This window comes from Mastomys coucha, unplaced genomic scaffold (genome assembly GCF_008632895.1).
Source record: "Mastomys coucha isolate ucsf_1 unplaced genomic scaffold, UCSF_Mcou_1 pScaffold9, whole genome shotgun sequence".
NCBI classification, from domain to species: Eukaryota; Metazoa; Chordata; class Mammalia; order Rodentia; family Muridae; genus Mastomys; species Mastomys coucha.
Window position 1 is genome coordinate 88,525,925 of NW_022196915.1, and position 23,159 is coordinate 88,549,083.

The window sequence follows — 23,159 nt, forward strand, 5'->3', positions numbered from 1 at the left end:
AAAGGAGGACAAACAGCTAAAAGCAAAGTTGAGTTGCAGAACAGGTGTACTCCATTTAAGATGGCAGATCTGAGGAGGTGTGAACAGACAAACTGACTAAAGAGGGCAGAAGGGAGAGAGGAGAACTGCACAGCTCTGTAGACATGCCAAGGCAGGAGGCTCAGGTGCTGAGAGCACATGCCCTCACAGCTTACGAGAGGTCAATAGGGGTTGAAAATAAGGTTATAAGGTCAGTGGATGAAAAACTATCCCGCTTTATATCCTTTTACTTTTGTTGTGATGTTTATGCAGGTCCTGTGCTGAGAAAAGGGACTGGTGGACAGAACAGTTCACAGTGAGAGAATCTGCTCAGCTGGTGGGGACTTGAACAGATGAACACCTAGCTGGGACTGAAAGAGCTCACATCTGAGACAGATCATTAGCATTTCTAGGAAGATCACAAATGAGCTTCAGGAGATCTAAGAAAAACCTTTTAGCTTGTTAACAAGCTTGGGACTTATCAGTAATACTTCACAGAAATTTTATTCTATTTTTTTTCCTGACAAGAATGTCTATTATCAATTTCTCAAAATATCTTAAAACAGTTTTTTAAAAACAACCCAAATAACTACAAAGCTATGTAAAAGCCGAATTACACTTAGTGCAGAAGCATGAGCTGAAGCTGAAATGGTATCTGTCTCTACAGATATGGTGATTTAATTCTTTACAGGTCCTTAAACAAAAGATATGAAAAATGCAGGCAGACTGATACATTTATGCAGCATACTGTTCAGAATGAAAAACTGAAATAATCTCTAAATTGAGTAAGAAATAAAATGAAAAGGGAAAAAGGTTAAGAATAAATGCTGTAGAAAGTATAGCAATGGTAAAGTCAGATATACATGTGTGAATGAGTACACGTGTGTGTGTGCGCATGTGTGTGCATTTCACCACTTTATGAGTATCCAAGTAACAATACCATATAGGACCCTTTACACTATCCTCAAGTCACCCATCTCAATAATACAGTGTATTAAACCCACTGTGAACAAAATTAAATTTTCAAAAAATAAAAAATTTATTTGCATAGGCGGGCAATAGCAGGCAAACAAAACAGAAGGCCATGCCTATAAGTAAACGAATGAATAGATGATAGGTAGATAGATCGGTAGGTAAGTAGGTAGATAGATAGATAGATAGATAGATAGATAGATAGATAGATAGGTAGATAGGTAGATAGATAGGTAGTTTGTTTTTCACTTAGTTTTCAACTAGAGAACACAGCAATATGAATGAGAAGAACAGTGAAAACGTTGACTTTCAACTCTGAAGATGGCAAGTTTAAGGAAGTGAACAACTGTCATTTTAGAGGTGTGCCTTGTGAATTAATGTCCTCATGTGAACATCTAGTTCAATGCAAACAAGAACTGAAGGGAGATTCTAGAATAGTTACCCTTTATAAAATACAGACATATAAAATGCCCTCGTTGATTTTCAGTAAGTGTACTGCAATCTAAAGACCTTACAAGACGACTCCAAGATTAAGCAGGACTTGGAGTATAGGTTCTTTGTACTTTGTCTGTGGTACTTATGAGTTCATTTATTAAACTATTTAAAAAGCATGAGAAGAATAAAAATGAAAATTATACCCAGCTATGAGTGCATTCCATGCAGTCTACATACATTATATAGATTCTGCAATGTTAGAAAGGACCTGGAAACTAGAGCGCAAAGAAATTACAATCACAGCACTTGTAGGAGGTACTGCAGCAGGGATGTGACCTTTGTCTAAAGACTTTCAGACATCATAATTAGTAGTGTATTTGAGTACAAGAACAAGAAGAGAAAGATAAAACTCAGATACATTATTATGTATCTGGACAAAGCACCAGACTACATAATTCTCAAGATCTGACTTTGAGGTTACAGAGAATGGTAAATTAATTTGGAATTCAGAAACTTAGGAGCACAATGAACAAAACAAAACAAAGTTTAAATCTTAAAATCTTAATAGACCCTTTTCAGGAATGAAAGCATAAAAGCCTTTTAAGCCTTCCAATATTTATTTTCAAAATGCACAAAGAATGTTATTAGTGTAGAAGAAGATAATTAAGGCAATAAGATCAGGTTTGACTCTAGCACGGGCTATTGCTATAATAGGTAAATTACCAAAGGCATCAACAGTAATGCCTACTTCTATTGAACGCTTGTTACAGGCTAGGCTGCACAATGAGTCTATGACCCACATCATCTCTGGAATCCCACATATGCATCTCAGGGACATACACTTAATCCTACTTAAAGGAAAACCAAGCAATAGGCTAAAAAACTTAACTATGATCAATACTAAATAGAAAAAAGAAACCCTTCCTAAACATTCAACTAAGTCATTGTGAGAGAATGACTTCCCTAAGGAGATGGCGATATTTCCTCCAATCTGACCACTATATATACTATAATAGTCTCCTTATATTAGTCAACATATTTTATTATGTGCCACTAATAACATATACTTGGTTACTAGACACAATTACAATTATATCCAACTACATATGTTAATTTAAGTAAACATCTATACATGCTTTGTTTTTGTGGTAATAATTAAGTGTGCTATAGAGGCTCTGTCTCTTGTATGATTATTCCTCCAAACTGATAAACTCCTTTCTAAACTAACATCTTTTGCAAGTCACACAGAGCTCTGAGTCAAAATAGGATTGCTTGAGGTTAGAAGTGGTCTTAAGCACTGGATGAATCTCTGATCCACTAGGGTACCATGTAGGCAGACTGCTGTGTCACCCAGCTTAGCTCTGCCAGCACCATATGTACAAGTGTTACAGCTCTGAGTGAAATAGTATTCTGGATGTCAGAATCCAAGAATACCACAAAGAGACACCACACAACAAACTTCACACAAAAAACCACAGGAGAGTGGCTGCCTGTGCGAGGGAGAGAACCAGCAGAGAGCTGAGGAGGCAGCTAGCTTGCATAGGGTTTCTCAGGGGTAGTTTCCAGGGTGGAGATCCCCAGGATAGGTACTGGTAGGATTTCACCTCCTGAGCTTAAAATGAGTTCAGGGATTGGTGGGATTCCAAGTCCCAGAACCGAGTTCAAGCTTTTTACTCTATAAACACGTGAAGAGTCTTTCAGTTACACATTTAAAGGAAAGCATAAGAAAAACTAGTCATGCTAGAAAAGAACAATTTTGAAAAATTAAAACAGATCTCATGGGGCTAGAGATGACTCAGCAGTTGGGATCATTAATTGCTCTTGCAGAAGACCTGGATTCTGGTCCCCAGCACATGCATAGTGTGGCTCACAACCAGATACAACTCCAGCTCCCTCCCTCCCTCTCTTCCTCTGAGAAAACCAGTCAACCATGTATGGACATATATGTAGACAAAACATCTGTATTCATAAATTAATAAATAAATGCTTAATTTAAGGTATTAAAAATAGATCTTACTAGAGTTTACTGTACAAAATAATTTTGTTTCAACACCAGTATTCCTTGAAGATGATAAAATTGAGCTATAAAAAGTACTAAACACAATACTTTGATTTTCTTACCTCAGGAACTCATTATAAATTCATGGATGGTGCTTACTAAAATGATCAGGAAAACATGGGTTTTTAGGTACCCTTTCATTTTAGAAGACGATATGAACAATCTTTCAACAGACTCTACATCTCAACAAAGTATGGCAAAGGTTTTATACTGCAACCTTTTCACATTGTACAAGAGTTAAAATAACCAACGGGCAGGAATCTGAGTAGTCATGATTATCACTTTTTCTTTTTCAAGTATGTTATTTGGCAAGTATTTATTTGCCAAGCACCAAGTCTCACTTTTCAAAAGGTGCTCTACTTCATACATGACTGTGAGTCTATCATATCTAAATGCAAAGGTCTTTCTGTATAAGGCTCTAACGTGCTTAGCAGTTAATTATCAATAACAGTCATGGTAACTGTTATAATAAATCTTTCTGTGCCATGAACCTTCAGTGAGAAACAAAGTGTTGACTTATTTCTAACACATCTTACCAAATCACAGGCCCCTTTGACATGCATGCTACAGCAGTGTGGTGAATTAACACAATTAAAACTATTGAGTTTATTTAATACCTAGAAGGGGTATGAACAAGAAATTGCCTTTTGATTCTGGCAGTGACTCAGTTGTCTACTATGACTCCAGAGGGGGAGATGAGGCAGAATAGAAAGCAGGTTCTTATACAAACTCAACTGCTGACCTAAAGCTGTCTCTCCACATGCCATAAGTAAGTCTCTGTGTAGACATAAACAACTTCGATTTTCATTAAGATAACCTACGGCAGGAGCACAGAGCTGACTTACAACCTCAAATGTTATCTGTAGGTCCATAAGGCCACTCCACTCTTGAGATACCATCAGCATGGAACATGGTAAATGCATACATATGGCTCCATCTGTACCTAAGGCAGGACTCTTCCAAAAGATTTTCCCTGGCTCAGAAACACCTTGCTGCTATAGCTGACATACTATCAAGAGCTACACCAGAATCTCCATTTTGCCTTATTAAAACCTCTCTCTTTCCTATGGGTGAGATCTGCAAGATACCTGAAAGTTTTGCCTTTTGCATGTTACTCCCCCCATTTTATCTTTCAGTTTTCCTCTAAAAAGACCATTTGTACCTCCAATCCTGCCTTATCTACTCTTTCACAGAAGACAGGAACTAGGAAAACAGATATCCCCCAGCAACCACATGATGGCTCACAACCATTTGTACTGGGATCCGATGCCCTCTTCTGGTGTGTCTGAACACAGCTAGTATATTCACATATAATAAATAAATCTTAAAAAAAAAAAAAAAAAAAAAGAGGGACGGGTGAGATGGCTCAGCGGGTAAGAGCACTGACTGTTCTTCCAAAGGTCCTGAGTTCAAATCCCAGCAAACCACAAGGTGGCTCACAACCACCCATAATGAGAATGAGATCTGACACCCTCTTCTGGTGTGTTTGAAGACAGCTATTTCAGTGTACTTATTTATAGTAATAAATAAATCATCTTTAAAAAAAAGAGAGTGAAAGAAAGAAAAAAAAAGAAAAACAGATATCATTTTACTTTCGGCCAAAGCTTGTCTGACTGTATTAAAGTATGTACTGGCCACTGAACAAAGGCCGTAACAAAAGGGACTTGAGCTAAACTATTTCGTACCTTTGAAGAAATTATTTGTAAGGAATTGGTGTGGCAATTTATAGTGCAGAAAACTAAGCTATTTCTAATTAGTAGTTTGTCATTCTCCTTAGGTTCCAAATGGTGAGATCTATAAGAAGATCTTAGATCCTACCAGCTTGCATAAATTCAACCAACCTACAAGAACAGCACAATGCCAGAGTTACTCCTGTCATCCTGCTTCACATGGTCACACCCTGCTGCAATACAACTGAGAAGAATAGATATGGTTGTATTAGCAATCCAAACTCTACTACCAACTTACGTAGAGAAGAGTGACTATTACTAAAGGACTCGCCTCTAACAGTTGAGCTCTTGCTACTTATGGTAAGTCAAAATATCAGAGAGACCAACAGGTTTCAAAGTCATTATGCAAATATTAAACAGAATTATATCAGCAAGTGCCTCCTTTCCTCCTTCTCCTCTCCCTGCAGTGGCAGGAATGAGCCCCTGCCTTCTATGCATCTAATGATGGCCGCTGAGCTACACTCCCAGTCATACTGCAAATTGATTGGTTTATTTTGTAATACAATTCAGTATGTTCACTACCTTTCGTATTGCCATGTGGAGTTTTGATTAAGAAAAAGAATATCTGTAAAGAATATGGTTGGGTTTTAAAGTAATCCTCACTCTCATACATAATGCCTACAAACTATTCATATTAACTACAAATCAACTACCTCACGTAAGTAATCAACCAGGAACCATCAAATAATTCTAGAGCTAGGTTTTCAAAAACACTAGTAGTGCATTATTTCAGTATACACACACACACACACACACATACACACACACACACGAGAGAGAAAGAGAGAGAGAGAAAGAGAGAAAGAGAGAGAGAAAGAGAGAGAGAGAGAGAGAGAGAGAGAGAGACATCAAAAATATAGAACAGAGAGAAAGGAAGGGAGATGGAGAAAAAAAGATATAGTAAAATAATGTCGGTCGCTACCTGGAATTGACATCCCCATGTCCCAGCTGGCCATGCTGTCCATATCCAAAGGTATAAACGTCTCCATTTTCCATGAGAACCACTGAAAATAATAGTTTTATATCCTTATTATGTGTATTTTACATTTCTTTCATAGCAATACTAGGAGCAGTGTAATTTTCACTGTTCAATCTGTAGTCATTAAAAACAGGTCATAAAAAGGATTAGATGGGAGGGAACAGTGGGGTAAGAACTATAGGGTGGGAAAACTAACTTGCAAGCCATGAAAACATATGGAAGCCTACCAAGTAGACGTCTCCTAAAATAGACACAAATAAAAACAGATTAAACTAAATTATCCTATAGCGGGGGACAGTATTACAACTAGAAAATGCATGCTGACAAAATAGTGACAAAGACGACGATGACAATGATGACAAAACCAGAAGCCCAGTGCCGGAAACAGGTTTTCTCTTTTTGAGTTGTTCTTCACTGCTGACATACAGAGCCCATCTAAATATTACAAGCTATTGTCAGTGCTCATAGTTCATCTCTAGAACTTGATGGTAAGACCCTACTGCTAAACACATTATACATACTTTAACTATACAAAATGGAAAAATCCAGCAAGAATTGACCTGACAGATTCATCCCTCTTGGCCAGCTTTCTCAATGCTATATACACACTACCAAAAGAGAAAGTAAACATAACAGCTACCCACTGGAGACCCCTGTGAGCTACACTGACTATTTGAGATGATATTCCCACTGGTGCAGGAGTGGCATGAATATTTTTGCTGTAACCAAAATTCTGACTGGATTTAAGACTCACCCTATGAAATAGAAGCCATACCTGGCATACCTTAGCAGGGACAACCTGTGACTAGAAAGGTCATGGGCCCACAGGGGAGACTTACTACTATTTGTTTAATAAGAACAAATCCTAATGACTTTGGCTATACACATGGATTGTGGCATCTCTCAATAACCATCAGAGAAGCTTCATTTTGCAGTAGATAGCAGTTAGCAAACAGACCCACAACTGGTCATCCTACAGAGAATATAAGACTTCAGAGTGCTCAGACCTAAGTGGGACATCAGTATCACACACCCTTTCTCTCAAAAGCTCAGGAATCTTCATAGGACAGTGGGTAGGATGATTTAAAAAGCCAGAAGTAACAAATGATGACAAGGAAATATCATTTTCCAGACCCAAAAGAGCAGATGTACAAATGGATTTTCAGTGATTGATCGTGACAGTATGATTAAGACCCATAAAAGGCTAAACCAGAAAAAATTCTAGTAGGGATCAAGGGCATGGAGTCCCACAAAAGCTGATGATCTATTAGCATTCGCTAGCTACTGGGAGAGGGAGAGTCATTTTATTTAAGGCTGAGAACCCTAGCTTCAGGGAAAGCCCTGCACTGAAGAGTCTTTGGGCAATAAATAGGAAGGGATGGAGGGGGAGGGAGAAGGAGAGAGAGGGAGAGAAGGAGAGAAAGAGAAAGGCAGAGCCAAGGCTGGGTGGATAAGGAGGTAATGGTAGACCTAGGAAAAGTTTGGGGATGATCGAAATATACTCTATGAAATTCTCAAAGAATATAATTTTAATTCAAGAAAGAGGTAAGCAAAGTGTGGTAGTACACACCTTGAATCCTAGTCCTTGCGAAGCATAGGCAGGTGGATCTCTGTGAATCTGAGTCCAGCCTCATCTAAAAACTAAATTCTAGGCCAGCCTGGGGTACATAGTGAGACCTTTCCTCAAAAACATAATAAATAAATAAATAAATAAATAAATAAATAAATAAATAAATAAGGCTTGCATAATTCTACATTTAATGGAAATTAATAATTTTAGTTCTGCAGAGTACTTTATAGGTCATAAAATGTATGCTTCTCATACTACATTCTAAACCTCTTGTAAATACCATTAAAAAAGATTAATATTTAATGATATATTTTAGTTTATCTTAATACTGTATAAGGACATATAAAATCCTATTCAATAATCTAAAATATTTAGAGACTAGCAGGTGAAATAATGTTCTAGACAATTATATACATCAACAACATAACAGAGCCTAAGGTTTGCCAATGTCTTATCAAATAAGAAAACATATTTTTTAACTTTTAATTTTTGAAAAAGGTTGAATATTTCAACCCAAGCTATTTAAACAAAATCAATAATTTACTAAGAATCTAATTACTTTATTCATTTTATTACTAATGATACACATTTCTAATTCAATATTAATAATACAACATTAGGAAAGCCATAGGATTTTACAATTAAAAGGCATTTCAGGAATTCTTTCATTTCCTATAATTCCTGAACTGCATTAGAAAATAAGTTTAAAAGCAGATCTACTAGAATTTACATCTTTTCACAAGCATAACACTTTATCATCATGCTATAGTTTTTTTTTTTTAAAGATTCCACAATAAAAACAAAACAAAACAAAAAACCCATGGACTTGAGAGATACTGTTCCTTATCATGTAGATAACAAGTAATGTTTATCAATTCTAAGCAAGTTGTACACAATTGTAAAACTGGAGTTATACCCTAAAGTTCCAGCTGCTACCTGAGTGATGAAATCCACAGCTGACTTGTACTGCTCGGAGCTCACAGTCAAATCTCACAGAGCCTGGAGGGTAGGTGGTGATTTTGCTTGCATCCTTCTCCCCTCTATCTCCACTTCCATCTGAAAGTGTTAAAATTACAATTACACAATTATTCTATTCATAGAGAAATTTAAATCAGTTTACTATGGAAGAAAAATAGGAAAATGTTAAAAGGAGTGAGCAAGAAGACCCTGTAGTTGTTAGAAGAGACAGATCAAGAAGCTAGCTTCAAAGGAGCCAGTCTAAATAGATATATAGTATACTTCTGTTATAGACTACTAAATCAGTAAAAAATAAAGATATGATCTGGTAAAATCTAGTAAGCTAGTTAGCTGTGTAATAAAAATGCACAAGTAAGTAATAGAAATAAAATTTTAATGTGAAATTTAAATTTGATATGGAAGAGTTTAGTCTGAATAAAAAATAACTACATGCAAGGTCATTTAACAATAATTTTACTTAGGTATACTGTTAGTAAGTACTATTTTAAAAAAATCCTAGTAGACTCACAGATGACAGATTTCTTAACCAGCTCTCAGAAAGGCTGCTGCCTTTCTGCCCACCAGATGGCAACTAAACTTAAAAAGAAACTTGATGAAGACCAAGGAGACCTTGAGAACCCTGCAGGTCAATGGCCTCTCTTACCCACTGCTCCTCCACCTTCCCTCTCAGTGGTCTAGTGTGGCCTCCCTCACCTGCTATAAGCCTGCCCTCCTTCCTTCTTTCTATCTCTAGTTTGTTCATCGATAATTTTCACCTCTCTTTAGGTTTCTCTCAACCACTGCTTTCTATATTTGATGTAGAAATTATATGACATTCTAATCATAACTTCCACATTCTAGAATTTTAAAATTTGAATTTAGAAGTGTGTAAATAAGTCAGATAACTTGCTTTCTGAAACACAAACTATGCATTACATATTAAAATGTGATCTTTATTTTGTCAAATTCCTTTCACACAGTGTGTTTGAAATTGGAAGGAATTCCAACAGGTCAACTGGGCTGAACCAGTACACTGTGGCATAGAAACATTAAACATGCAGATACATATGTTAATCTACAGACAAACAGATTGAATTCTGGATTTTATTACCCTCTTTAAAATATTGAATACAAGAACATTGAATCATCTAATTTTCATCTTCATCAATAAAGTTTTCATCAATAAATCATTTCCTCTGATTTACTTTCATCAATATTTAGTTAACATAAACTTGTCCAAATTTCTTTTCTGTAAGTGGACTTTATCTTGAAAACATTGAACACTTTCTAACACTTGGACAGCAAAACCTCACTAATTCGGAATAGCATAAAATGGGTGGGCCCGTGTGACTTAATGAAGAAGTATTAATTATAGAAAATATATGTAAAAGTTCAGTTTTGCTATCTTCAAGCAATATAGATTACATATTGTACTGGCTAGTTTTGTTTGTCAAGTTGTCACAGGCTGGAGTTATCACAGAGAAGGGAGCTTAGTTGGGGAAATGCCTCCCTGAGGTCCATCTGTGGAGCATTTTCTCAATTAGTGATCAAGAGTGGAGGGCCCCTTGTGGGTGGTGCCATCCCTGGGCTGAAGTCTTGGGTTCTGTAAGAGAGCAGGCTGAGCAAGCCAGGGAAAGCAAGCCAGTAAGGAACATCCCTCCATGGCCTCTGCATCAGCTCCTGCTTCCTGACCTGCTTGAGTTCCAGTCCTGACTTCCTCTGGTGATCAACAGCTATGTGGAAGTGTAAGCTGAGTAAACCCTTTCGTCCCCAACTTGCTTCTGGGTCATGATGTTTGTGCAGGAATAGAAACCCTGACTAAGACACATATTAAGTGCTACAATGAAGAAAATGTATTCACCTACATTAAACTTCAAAATAGGCTGACATTACATTAAAATGTACCATAAACATGAAAGTCCTTTAACATACAAGAATTAACTGCAGGACCCAGATGTTGAAGGCACATTGAAGGAATCCTTCATTTCTTGAGCCCTTGGTCTGAAGCTAGTGAATTTAGACACAATTCCCCTTAAAAGTATGACCCTGAAAATTCAGATGAAGAAATTATTTTGAAATTTTATTTAAAAATATCACCAATACTACACCTGAATTAGTGAGAGGTTTTACTATAACAGGATAATAAATAATACCTCTTTTGCTAAATTTTCTAAAGTGAGTTTGTCTGTTAAAAAGAAAAAACAAATTTAAAAAGTTTCAGTATTTTGTTTCAGTTCAGATAAAATGTATGTTTTGCTTAAAGGCTTCTCTCTCATCTAGGTAGGTAGTGTAATACATTAAAGGTCTCACACAAAAAGGAATATATATTTTCCAAGAGTTATCTATTTAAATCAAGTAGTAGATGGGAACAAACTTTTTAACTTTGTCATAACTGTCAAAATATATACTTATTGAAAGCAAGTATGATTTAAAATGAAAGTAATTATTTTCATATGTCTTACCAGACTTAATAAAACATATTCCACTATATAAATGTATTTTGTCTATTTAGAAACTTCTACCTTGACTTTAATATTTTTCTCTTTCCATAAGTTGGAGGCTAACACAGATACAAATCCCACAAAACAAGTACAACATCACAGAAGAAAAATTTTAAAGGCCTAATAATTTACTAAATAAAACTGATATGAATAAGAAAATGAAAAATTTTATTTGATATACAACTTCTACTAGGAAAATTTTGTTAAGAATTCATGTAAACACCCTATATGTAAAACCATACCTTAATTACTACAGATCGTGAAAGTTTTAATAAAAAATAAATCACTTGCAGACTTTGTAAACACACATACACACTGAGGTCTTCATATAAAATAATGATATAACTATAAATTTTGAATTAAGTTTTGAAAAGAAGTACTTAGGAAACATCCAAAATGTAGTCCAAATCAAGAATCGGCAAGTAAAATTCAGCAATTTTAAATATGTTGAAGCTGAATACTCAGAAAAAGATTAATGAGCAACGAAAAGACTTCATTTTGTGTTAAAATAAATAAATAAATAATTCTGAATAATTTTATAATGGTCTTCTCAGCATGACCATAACTGTCTTTTTCTAATCAATGTTCACAGATATCTATCATATGATATTGTAACTGACAACTTGGTAGATATAATTAAAACATTGTGTTTATCTTCTCTGAGAATTTCTATGAAGTAGTAAAAAGACACAGCATCGGGAGGATTGTAGACCTGAAGGTTAATTTGTACGTAGAGCCAGGTATTTTTTAGCTAACTTCAATTAAACAAGCCTAAAAGTGATCACAAACACAGTGAGTGCATTGAGCAAAATAGTTAAATTTAAAAGACCAAGAGAGGTAGCACCTCCAATATCTCAAGTACTTGATTTGTGCTAAACATTGTGAACCTTCCAGTGCCACTGTGGATAAGCAGTTGCATAGGAATCCCAGCAAAGGGAGTCACAACTAGACACTGCACATTTGCATTAGCTTTCCCACTTGTAAAACACCAACAATGGTGCACACCTCACAAGGTTCTCTGGAGGATTAAACAAAGTAATTTATGGAAAGTATTCAATCAACAGTCACCAATGTTGTTTGATACTGTTTGCTTTAATCAATACAGCAGTCCAACACACAGTATTCTTTGATCATTTTACTAAACCTTAAGGGTTACCAACAAGTCCAAAATCATAAATGGTGGAACTAATTTAGATTTTGGATATGAATGAGGCTCATGTGTTTTTTCCATTATCAAATCACCAACACCTTAAATCTTTACATATTTAATGATATTGCAAGTCCTGTATATCAAGAATATTCTAAAATAGAAAGCAAAGAGAGCCACTAAGAGTTATGGCTAGGATTCATGGAAGATTTCTATGTGCAAAAATTATACATATATCTCATATTTTTAATATAATCTTTAGAGCAATATAGGTTGTAAATTATTTTTATCTATAAAATAAAGATACAGATATTAAAAGGACTAACAAATAGAGAGCACCTGTGTGGTTTGAGTAAATGGAAGACAGAATGAACACTGAACCCCAGTTAATGCACATGCTCCCATTATACTCTTCAGCACTCTGTGAAGGTTTGTATCCGGTGGCCCACGGAATGGAACTGTTAGGAGGTGTGGCCTTGTCGGAGTGGGAAATATAAGATGACGACTGGCTGCCTTCAGAACAAGATGTAGAACTCTCAGCTCCTTCACCAGAGCAGTGTCTGCCTGAACGCTGCCATGCTTTCTGCCATGATAATGGACTGAATCTCTGAACCTGTAAGCCAGCCCCAATTAAATGTTGTCCCTAGGTTCTTGGTCATAGTGTGATTTACAGCAATGAAAACCCTAATTAAGACACATTCTCAAATAGAAATAGCAGCAAACACTCCCAGGTGCTTAGCACCATGTCTTCAGAATGTTACATCAGCCACTCTAAGATAGATTCAAAGACTATTTCTGAATAATCCAGATGTTCCTAATTAGGTATGACATATCCAAAAACTTTCCTGACTTTGATATGTAGCTGGAGAAAATCCTAATCCAAGAATCCCTTAGAAATCTAGTTTATGACTGTAACCTACTATAAGTTATACAGAATTCTACTCAGTGATTCAGTCTTACACAGTGGAGTTTTTGTGATTAAAAAAACTGCCATTCTACAAGCATCCCTGAACTCCTTTGACTTCACTAGAAGCTCTCTAGCTTTCTATTTTAGAAAGCACTGTTAATAATACATCTAGTTTTAACCCGTATAAAGTCACAGGTCAGAAACTGTAATGGTTGTCATCCTATACTTATCAACTAATTATATTTAAGTCAGAAGATAACTAACTAGCACATGAACTAGGAGATAAACTAAAGCCCAAAGTATTTTTTTACAGTTTATAAAGGGGAAATATTAAAATACAGTGAACAGTAGTAAGAGTCATCAATAGAGAGAGGAATGAAAGCCAGGACAGTGACTCAGGAGCTGGACAGCTAGCACAGTGCGTAGGTAGGTGGTAGCAAGTGGGAAGCTAGTATTTTGCACAGATAGGACACCATCTCATAGCCTAACACTGCATTCCTCTTCAAGTAAACAGATGAAATTATCTCACTTTATAAAGCCAGGAAAAATACACACATGCCCAAACCTGGTTCTGTAATATCACATCCTTCTCAAAGAGACTGTTACAGATCTATAAAAATTAGCCCAGCGGCACACAGAAGTCATTTAAGATTATCCTTTTGCATAAAAGGTTCTACAGCTACTAGTTGCCAGCAGGGAAAAAGTGGAATTGAAATATGTAACACTGGTCTTCGTTTAATACTATATTCAAAGGAATTTTTAAAGTGTGGTTTGTAATAAGATATTAAGATTTTAATGTATATCATAAAATCAAAATATTTTGTTCTACTATATGTAAAGTTTTAGAACTCACCATCATAAATTTACAGAGAAAAGAGATTAAGAAAATCTGTACTAAAAGTGGAATGATACCACAGATTCTGGCAAATAGCAAATATAATTTACATAATTTATTCAAAATACTTCTCTAAATATTTACATATACATAAATTGTTTGATTACCCAGTAAATAGAGAAAACACAAATCTTATAATAAGTAAAATAATATAAGAAATAATTATTTATTATAAGTAATAACACTTGTTTTTACTATATGTACTATATATTTATACTATATATAAACTTAATCTATATAGTTAGTTTAAATTCCCTGCTTTGTCTACTTTGAAGAGCTGAGAAGGGCAGATAATTAAGTGTGTATGACTGCCAGGTTTCACATGAAAGTCACTTTTAAAGACAGGTTAAAGGTGTCTAGGCAAAAGAAAAAAGCAAGGTAGATACAGTAATTAGACTAGCCCGTCTATATAGAAACATTTTTTAAAACTTCCAACAATCATCAGCCCTACCTTAGGCATTTTAGGAAACAGCAAAAATAAGTAGCATTAGCCAATGATGAATACCTGTTTCACATGCTAGAATTCAAGACACAATTTACATATAAATAAAAAAGTGTCTATATAATATTATTACCTGATGTTATCCAAGATACAATTGCTTGTTTAAAACAAATATGAGCATATTTTGGAATAATTACACTTAGCCCAGAACCGTAAGAAATAAATGATGCAGGAGGAGATTTCTAGGGTCTCTCTCTCTTTGGCTAGAATTCCGATCTTTCTTGGAAACTACAACACATCTATATGCTTTACTCTCTATTAATAGACATTTCCATTTGGCCTTCAAATAACAAGTATTTCTATATTCTTGTATGTTGTTGACATGAAAATAGCAGAAAATATATTGGCAGTTTTAACAGTTTTACACAGTGTACTTAATGATTTTGTAAATGCTATACCATATTAACAGCACTGGACTAAAACCTTCCATTGTTACCTTCAAAAGGCAAACGATAAAGAATAAAAAGAGAAAGGAATGATAGTCGTTAGTTGTTTAAAGTCTATGACAGAGGAAAGCAAGTGGAAAGACAGACTGCAGAGCACAGTCCTTGTTGAAGGTCACAACAGCAGCAAAGGGAGGAAGAAGCGCCCCAGTCCCAGAGGAGCCCCGCTCTGAGCACGGCCTTTCTCCTCAGGCTAACCACAGAAGCACAGCAGAAGAATCAGTTTTGTGCATTTTCCCAGAGACAAAATTCAACTGAGTGGAAGAAATGTGGAGAGTATCCCACCTCGGTGGCAAGGAAGACCAAATACCTTTGTGCTTGTCCCGCTTATGCTTTGGCTGAGCTGGACGGGATCTGAGTCTGGCTAGAGCCTGTTCTCGGTGGTTCATAAAAATAGGACCAGCAAATACAAGGGGGCCTGAGGAGAAACATTTTGCATGTGCATAGAAAAGCTCACAAGGAAACACTATAACGAACAAAAATAATTAAAGCTAAAATGCATGAGAAAATTTATTTTTAACTGTTTTGGACATTTTACTTTTTCCAATTCCTCTTCCCATTACCTACTCCCAATCCAACACATTACTTTCTCAAGTACAGTTTATAAAGGAAAATCCAATCTTTTATTCTTATAAAACCTGAGCATTTACAAATAATCTCAAGGGGATTACTAGAAGTTCTACTAAAATAATCTTTAAAGTATTTTTAATACCATATCTTAAAGATCAGTAAACATATATTGAATGAAAACAAATTTGTTTCCTTTTGAAATAATAGAATACAACAAAATTTTAAGTTAACAGATCTCTATCAGCTTTGCTATAAAACCAAGGTAAAACTGTCACTGACATTTATTTGCAAGTATGTGTTCCATATATGTGGAAATAAGGATGACCTGGATTAGGTCTCATATTGATAGTTCAAAGGACTATCTAATTCGAGTAACATTTTAGAAACATTAATTACCATTCATTAAACCATTTCTTTCTGGAACACCATTATGAAAAACATAATCATACATATTTGTCCCTTCTTATTTAGTACGTAAGAAAAATATCTACAGTCAAAATAATTTTAATAAATTTTTATAAGATCACTTTTTCTTGTGAACATTTAGCTTGAAAAGAAAAAGAAATTTAGGTTACACAGGAAGGACATAAGAGCAATGATCTTGAGTTTTAGCAACTTTAACAAAGCCAAAGTTTAAAAATCTCTAAATTTGAGAGTTAAATCACTAGCATTTGAAAAGAGAATTATGAAAATACATAAATATGTTTTAATATTTTAAATATTAAATATTTTTGATAAATATTTTTAATAAAGCATTTTTCATGACTCTCTACTGATCCTCATTTTAATTAACTTTTTGAATGATACAAAAATTAAAACTACAGTCATAATTACTCTTACAAATAGTTTAAATATAGGGTATTCTTTAGTAAACACAAAACAAAGAAAGAAAACATTTGGATTATGTTCCTAGAAAAGGACGAATAGCACCAATATTTTGAAAAACAGAAAAATATTTTCTGTGATTAATTATAATAGAAACAAGCAGATTTAATATTAGAAGAATTAACTATTATTTTCCTATAATACAGTAAATTCATATAAATTGAGTTCTATTTCTAAAGGAACCAAAATATATATTTAAAATGTGAACTAAATATCTTATTTCCTCATTAGGTATTATTATAATTTGATTTATTAAAGAAATTAGCATAAAATATTCTAAAGTACTTTCTACCTATAAAAAAAACATTGAAGTAATAACTTGTAACATAGCAAGCTATTTACCCTTTTTTGACTTGGGACTCTGATGGAGATATTTTTACCTAACAAAATACAGCTACTAATTCATTAATTAATTAGTTCTCACTAAGTTCAATCTTTTACTAATCTTCTGACACACGAACACTGACAGTACATGAGCAATCATGCCTAGAAAACATGAAGCTCCAAAACAGCACTGTAAACTGGAACAGCTTTTCCCTGGTACAGAGCGTGATCAATCATTCACTCACAAAACATTCAGTTACTGCTTATGTAGCAAACACGAGGTACTAGCAATAAAATTAGAAAGACACAGACCCACACTAGGAAAAATCAACTATATGATATTGATAGTGTAATAAAAGAAGTCTGTATGTCATTAAAGGATGAAAAGTCCTATAATTAATTTGGTTGACTCCAACAGGTTTCAAAAGATGTGGTATTAACAAGAGAGATGGAAAAGAAGACATTCCAGTTAAAGATTTGGAAACGTTTTTGAATGTTAAGCAGTACTGTTCTGTTATTAATAACACATAGAGCCAAAGTAGAAAATAGGGCATGCAGTCATGAGAAAGTAGTTTGGGTGCCTGGCATGGTAGTGCTCTTCTAATTCCACCACTTGGGAGGGTGATCTGGCTCAACACACACAATGTTTGATAGAATGAACCATCTTTCTAGAGATAATCAGGAATCCCTGAATTGTTTTCAATCAACTAACAAAGATATTCCAATTTGGACTCCATTTAAGAGAATAACTAGTGTCGGGCAGTGGTGGCGCACGCCTTTAATCATAGAACTTGGGAGGCAGAGGCAGGTGGATTTCTAAGTTTGAGGCTAGCCTGGTCTACGGAGTGAGTTCCAGGACAGCCAAGACTACACAGAGAAATCCTGTCTCAAAGAGAGAGAGAGAGAGAGAGAGAGAGAGAGAGAGAGAGAGAGAGAGAGAGAGAGAGAGAGAGAGAGAGAGAGAGAGAGAGAGAGAGAGAGAACAACTAGTTGTTGAGATTTGGTCTTTTGCTGTGTATTATAATGTTAAATACCCCCCAAAGCCTGGTTATCCCCAGGATAATAGAATCTGCACACAGACTCAAGCGATGCTATGTAACCCTGCCCCCAGGTTATCCCTGATTAATGACTAAAGATGCCTACAACCCATAGCTGGGCAGAAGGAAGATAGGCATTTTAGTTCCTGGGGTTGGGATGGAGGAAGGGACCTGGACAAAGGATAGAAAGAGAAGGTGGAGAGAGGAGAAGCACCATGGGATAGATAAGTGAATCATGAAAACATGGCCAACTGGAGTTAAGAGCAGCCCAGATGGAACATACCAAGTAATAACTTGGGGCTATTGAAAGGGAAATAGACATTATAGTACAGTAGGTACATTTCTGCCAGCTTTAGTGCTGATTAAGGCTAATAAATATAAAGGTTATGTCTTTATCTGGGAACTGGTCAAAGGTTGGGTAGAACCCCCGAATCTGAGATTAAACATTTACTACAACAAATAGGAAATAAGGCATACATTCTGCTTCAAGAATCACAGTTTAATGAAGGGTGGTAATTACACACTAACAAATGGGAAGCTTGAAATAATAAAAAAAATGATATCTAACAGCTCAATTATGTATGTCTATAAAGTGGATTATTTGGGGCCCACTCACAAGCATGTAAGAAGAATGCCGAATGAATGACATCATTAAATAAGACAAGCTTTTCAGCAAACTATTAATGATCTATACGGATAATTTAACTATTATTCTTGGAACTGGGGAGATGGCTCTGTAGGTAAAGTGCTTACCAGGTAAGCACAAGGACCTGAGTTCAAATACCCAGCACCCACATTAAAAGGCTGGCATGGCAATACCAAAAGTAAGGCAGAGGGAAGTGGATACCCAAAGCTCTCTGGAAAGTCAGGATAAAAAGGCAAGTTCCATGTTCAGGGAAGAGACTCTGTCTCAAAAACTGTTAAGGTTGGAAAGTAACTGAGGAAGACATTCCAACAGTCACCTCAGGCATGAACGTTTACATGGATACATGCCCCTGCTCCCATACATCAATCACCTCAGGCATGAACGCTTACATGCCCCTGCCCCCACACAACAGTCACCTCAGGCATGAACACTTACATGGATACATGCCCGCCCACACACAACAGTCACCTCAGGCATGAACACTTACATGGATACATGCCCCCCACACACACAACAGTCACCTCAGGCATGAACACTTACATGGATGCATGCCCCCCCACACACACACACACAGAAACGGCAGTTCTCACTTATCCTAAGGAAAAGTCCTTCAAAGTTTTAAAGAAATTTTAGTTCAAAGGTACTTATTTTAATTGTATCTCATTAATTGAGGAAAAAATCTAAAAATAACCCATATACGATTATAATTACTTGAAGAACTATGGAATACCCTCAATGGAAGAACATTCAGACATTAAACTGCAACTTACACAGCACGTTTATACAAAAAAAGTATTCTGTGCTGTTTAAATTAACAATGAGACCATACTGTCCTTATGCAAAAAATTAAAAGAAAAACTAATAAAAGGGGCACTTTTATTGGGAAACATGACTCTTACACAATAGACTTGAGAACATTAATTCCTATAATGCTAAAAAAAAAAGTGAAAAGTCTATAAAAACTTAAAGTACATACTCTGTGACTCAGGCATTCTATCTCAGGGAACCGCCAGAGAAGCTCTTTGCACAGTTGTAAGTTTAACAATTTTCACTTCAACAAATTTCTCAAAAGCCTAAAAAGAACCCAATGTCAACCAACCAATAATGGTTGTATAAGTTTGTCATTAATGTAGTAGAGTCTATTTATTGACCTAATTTGTATTTATTCTAGACTAGAAAATGACAGTGGGTTGTTGCAAATGTATATATAACACCAGACCACTTTTGTAAATACATATGTGCCTATGCTTGATTAGGAGATGAAAACGAAACAAGTAAACTTTATAACTGAACCAAAGAATAAGACCTAATTTCTTATACTACTTCAATTATTTTATATGCAGTAAAAATTTAAGTAATAGAAAGCATTATTAAGAGAAACATATCAATCTGTAATTACAAGACAAACTCATCTAAAATAACAAAGCAAAATCATATATAAAATTATAAAAGAAATTATAACAAAATTCTGTTTTTATATTCACATGAAGAATTACACAGATTTTTAACAGATACTTTCTAAATGCTTCAAATATTCAATTTTTAAAATACTTTTATATGGCATTCGATTTTTAAATTAATACTGTATTTCATGTATTAAATCAATCAAGCAATGCCTTTAGAGTCTTAGCAATTGCAACTTGGTCACTTTCCAATAAATTCATCTTTATATTCTAATTTGTGTTCAGATGGATTTTTACGTATCAAAATGGAATCTCTTTTAGTCTTGAGTAGCAGCTGAATATTTTTCTTTATCAAAATCAACATTTTTCAATCAGAATCAAAATGTTGTAAGAAAAGCAATTATGCCAAGGACAGAGATATAAATGTATCACTTAAAAGAAAAGAAAATGGACTACTTTTCTAATTCTAATTCTTCTCTAATTCAACATTTACAGCTTAGCACATGCTAGGCCTTTCATGCAGGTCACTAGTATACAGTAGTCCAGCTAGGTCATCAGTGTAAGTTATTATCCAAGTGAGGTGCCACTGAGAGTGACAGCATTATGGAACAGCTTGTGTCATGTAACTACTAAATTGTACAAATAGGCCTACAGCTTACTAAATAGGCTTTAATACAGAGCTAAGTCCTGAATGTTGATCAACTTTGAAACAACTAAGGCAGACTTAAAATATGAAAATAAGATACCAAACCCTTAAACTACATACATGGGTATAAATCCATCACTAATAAATGAGGAGTAGGAACTAGAATATTAGAATTCTGTCATTACTGTTCTTGTGTGTGAAACCAGAAACAAGCAACCTTCTCTGACAGAACCATGACAGCTCTGAAGCACACAGCCTAAAACACTGGCTGGTAAGTTCAGCATCACCGGAACCCCTAGGAAACTTGTTAAAGAACATTGTTCTAGGCCCTAATATCCAGGTTTTAGATGCAGTAGCAGAGGATGGGACCTGAGAACTGGTACCCCTGATAAGTGCCCACTTAGGGATGGTCCCAATAAGACCCACTATAATAAGCGAAAGCTCTACTTTGAATAAAATCTATGAAATTACTGGGATTTGTGGGTCAATTCATATGACTCAATCTAATGTTTCAAAGAATAAAAAATAAATAGCAAAGAGATAATAACCTTAAGCAAAAATACCATTAGTGTAAAAGAAATGAATTGCCATGTTAGAGATCTACAACCAAATGTGCAAATTTTGCAAACATTTATGAAATGCAAAAATAACAGCACATCCACAAACCCATTAAAATACTTTAAAGGCAATGACTTTACGTGCATAAAGCCAAAGTGACAAATACTCAATCAGCCATCACTGCTTCTGTTTCTGGAAACAATTACTTATTGTATTTCATAAAAGATAACTAAGGAAAATGAACAATGATGGTAAGAAGTTACCCTGAGTTTATAAGAAATATATAAAAGTGGTAATAAGTTTATTTCTATACCAAATGTCTATATATTCTGAGATGTATTGAAAATATGCAATGTCAATATATTCTTCTAAGTAAGAATTTGCCTAATTCAAGGTTAAATCACAAATTTTTAACATTTTTTGTCATAATTATGCAAAGAAAGGTTCTGTTGGAAAACAACTTTAGTAACATAATATTTATTTCTGTCTTATTTGTACATTTTAAAATGTCATTTACATATAACTAATATTAAATATATTTTCAGGTTAAGAAATTGTCCTAAACAATAAGGAAATAATACAAGCAATACACCTGTCTTTGCAAATAAACATGACTTTCAATTCCTTTTTCTAAATAATCTTTTTGTATTAAAAAAAAAAAGAAAGAAAGAAAAAGAAAGACATAAGAAGTAACAATCATGCACTGGATGGCTGGAAAGCATAATGATATCATACCAAATGGCAATGATGTCATTGGCTACAACAGACCTCAAAAGCCTAGGTCAAACTAAATATAGGCCCATGGTCAAATACAGATGAGCCAAAAGCTGAAAAAAGGACCGATATGATTTGTACTTATCAATACTAATGGTATTTACATTTTATAATGGTACATCCTTTGTATTTTTTAACAGTCTAATGGCAGACAGGCTTGGAATCTGTAGCAATCCTCTCGTATTAGCATTAGGGTGCTGATATTATAAGTATGAGCCACCATGCTGAGCTACATAGCACATATTTTACTGTGGCTGAGGAACATGCTACTGAATTAAATCTATTATTACTAGCACAATTGTAAATGCTGTAAGTATGTTCTTGTAGCTTCACTTGCTACTAGAATGTTGTGAACTTTCATCCTTCTTACTAAATGACGGAGGGTACTCTGTAAGTATTTCCGTTGCCTCAGCTAGGGCAGGAAAGCTTCCCTAGACTTTTTCTCTGTGGCTACATCTTACCTCTTCCATCTTCTAATCTGTGTCTTCTAATGACACGTTGCCGTTTTTCTTCTTGTCTTAACTGAAGATGTTCTTCAATATTAACCCCAGGGACAGGGACAGCTGAAAAATTGACCAAAATAATAAAAATAACATGTCATAATTTAAGTATATACTAGCTATATGTATACAAATCTGAATAAAGTAAAAGCTAGCAGAAAACACCCTTAAACTTGGATCTTATTGCAAGAATTCTTATCATGGGAGCTGGGCAGTGGTGTGCACTCCTTTAGTTACAGCACTCAGGAGGCAGAGGCAGGCAGGTCTCTGCCTTCAGGAAGGCCAGCTTGGTCAGAGTGAGCAACAGAACAACCAAGTCTACATAGATAAACCCTGTTTCAAAAAAATAAAAACAAAAAACAAAAACAACCCCCAAAAGAAATTCTTATCATAAAAAGGGGGAAAAAAGTATCGCCTGTGGTCATATCAGTTACCAAAACAACAATACTTATATTAACCATCACCTTAACTTTAAAACCATATTTGATGGAAAGATTTTAAACTATTAGAATTATTTAGGTGAGGGCAAGATATTCAACATAATAAATTACCTAAAAGGAGGTCTAAAGGTATCATTTCTTTCACTGCATCAAGAATCCCTCTTTGTCTTGCCTCTTGACCATCCAACTCTCTTGCACATGCCTTGCAGCATCCACATACGGCACAGCCAGATTCTCCTGAACCACAACCACAGATCCTAC

The 23,159-nt window shown here is 35.1% G+C and overlaps 1 protein-coding gene across 16 annotated transcripts in view; it reads right to left on the reverse strand.

Annotated features, from left to right (window-relative positions):
• Mycbp2 (MYC binding protein 2) overlaps positions 1-23,159 on the reverse strand; it is a 234,193-nt gene that overhangs the window by 144,611 nt on the left and 66,423 nt on the right. For 15 of the 16 annotated variants that reach the window (XM_031362803.1, XM_031362817.1, XM_031362814.1 and 12 more), the window contains exons 16-20: positions 23,010-23,155; positions 22,420-22,521; positions 15,426-15,533; positions 8,700-8,819; positions 6,137-6,218 (exon numbers count right to left, since the gene is read on the reverse strand). In XM_031362803.1, the coding sequence (XP_031218663.1) occupies positions 6,137-6,218; positions 8,700-8,819; positions 15,426-15,533; positions 22,420-22,521; positions 23,010-23,155 (558 nt within the window). The remainder of the gene's footprint in view (positions 1-6,136; positions 6,219-8,699; positions 8,820-15,425; positions 15,534-22,419; positions 22,522-23,009; positions 23,156-23,159) is intronic. The other variant, XM_031362810.1, reaches the window with a different exon arrangement.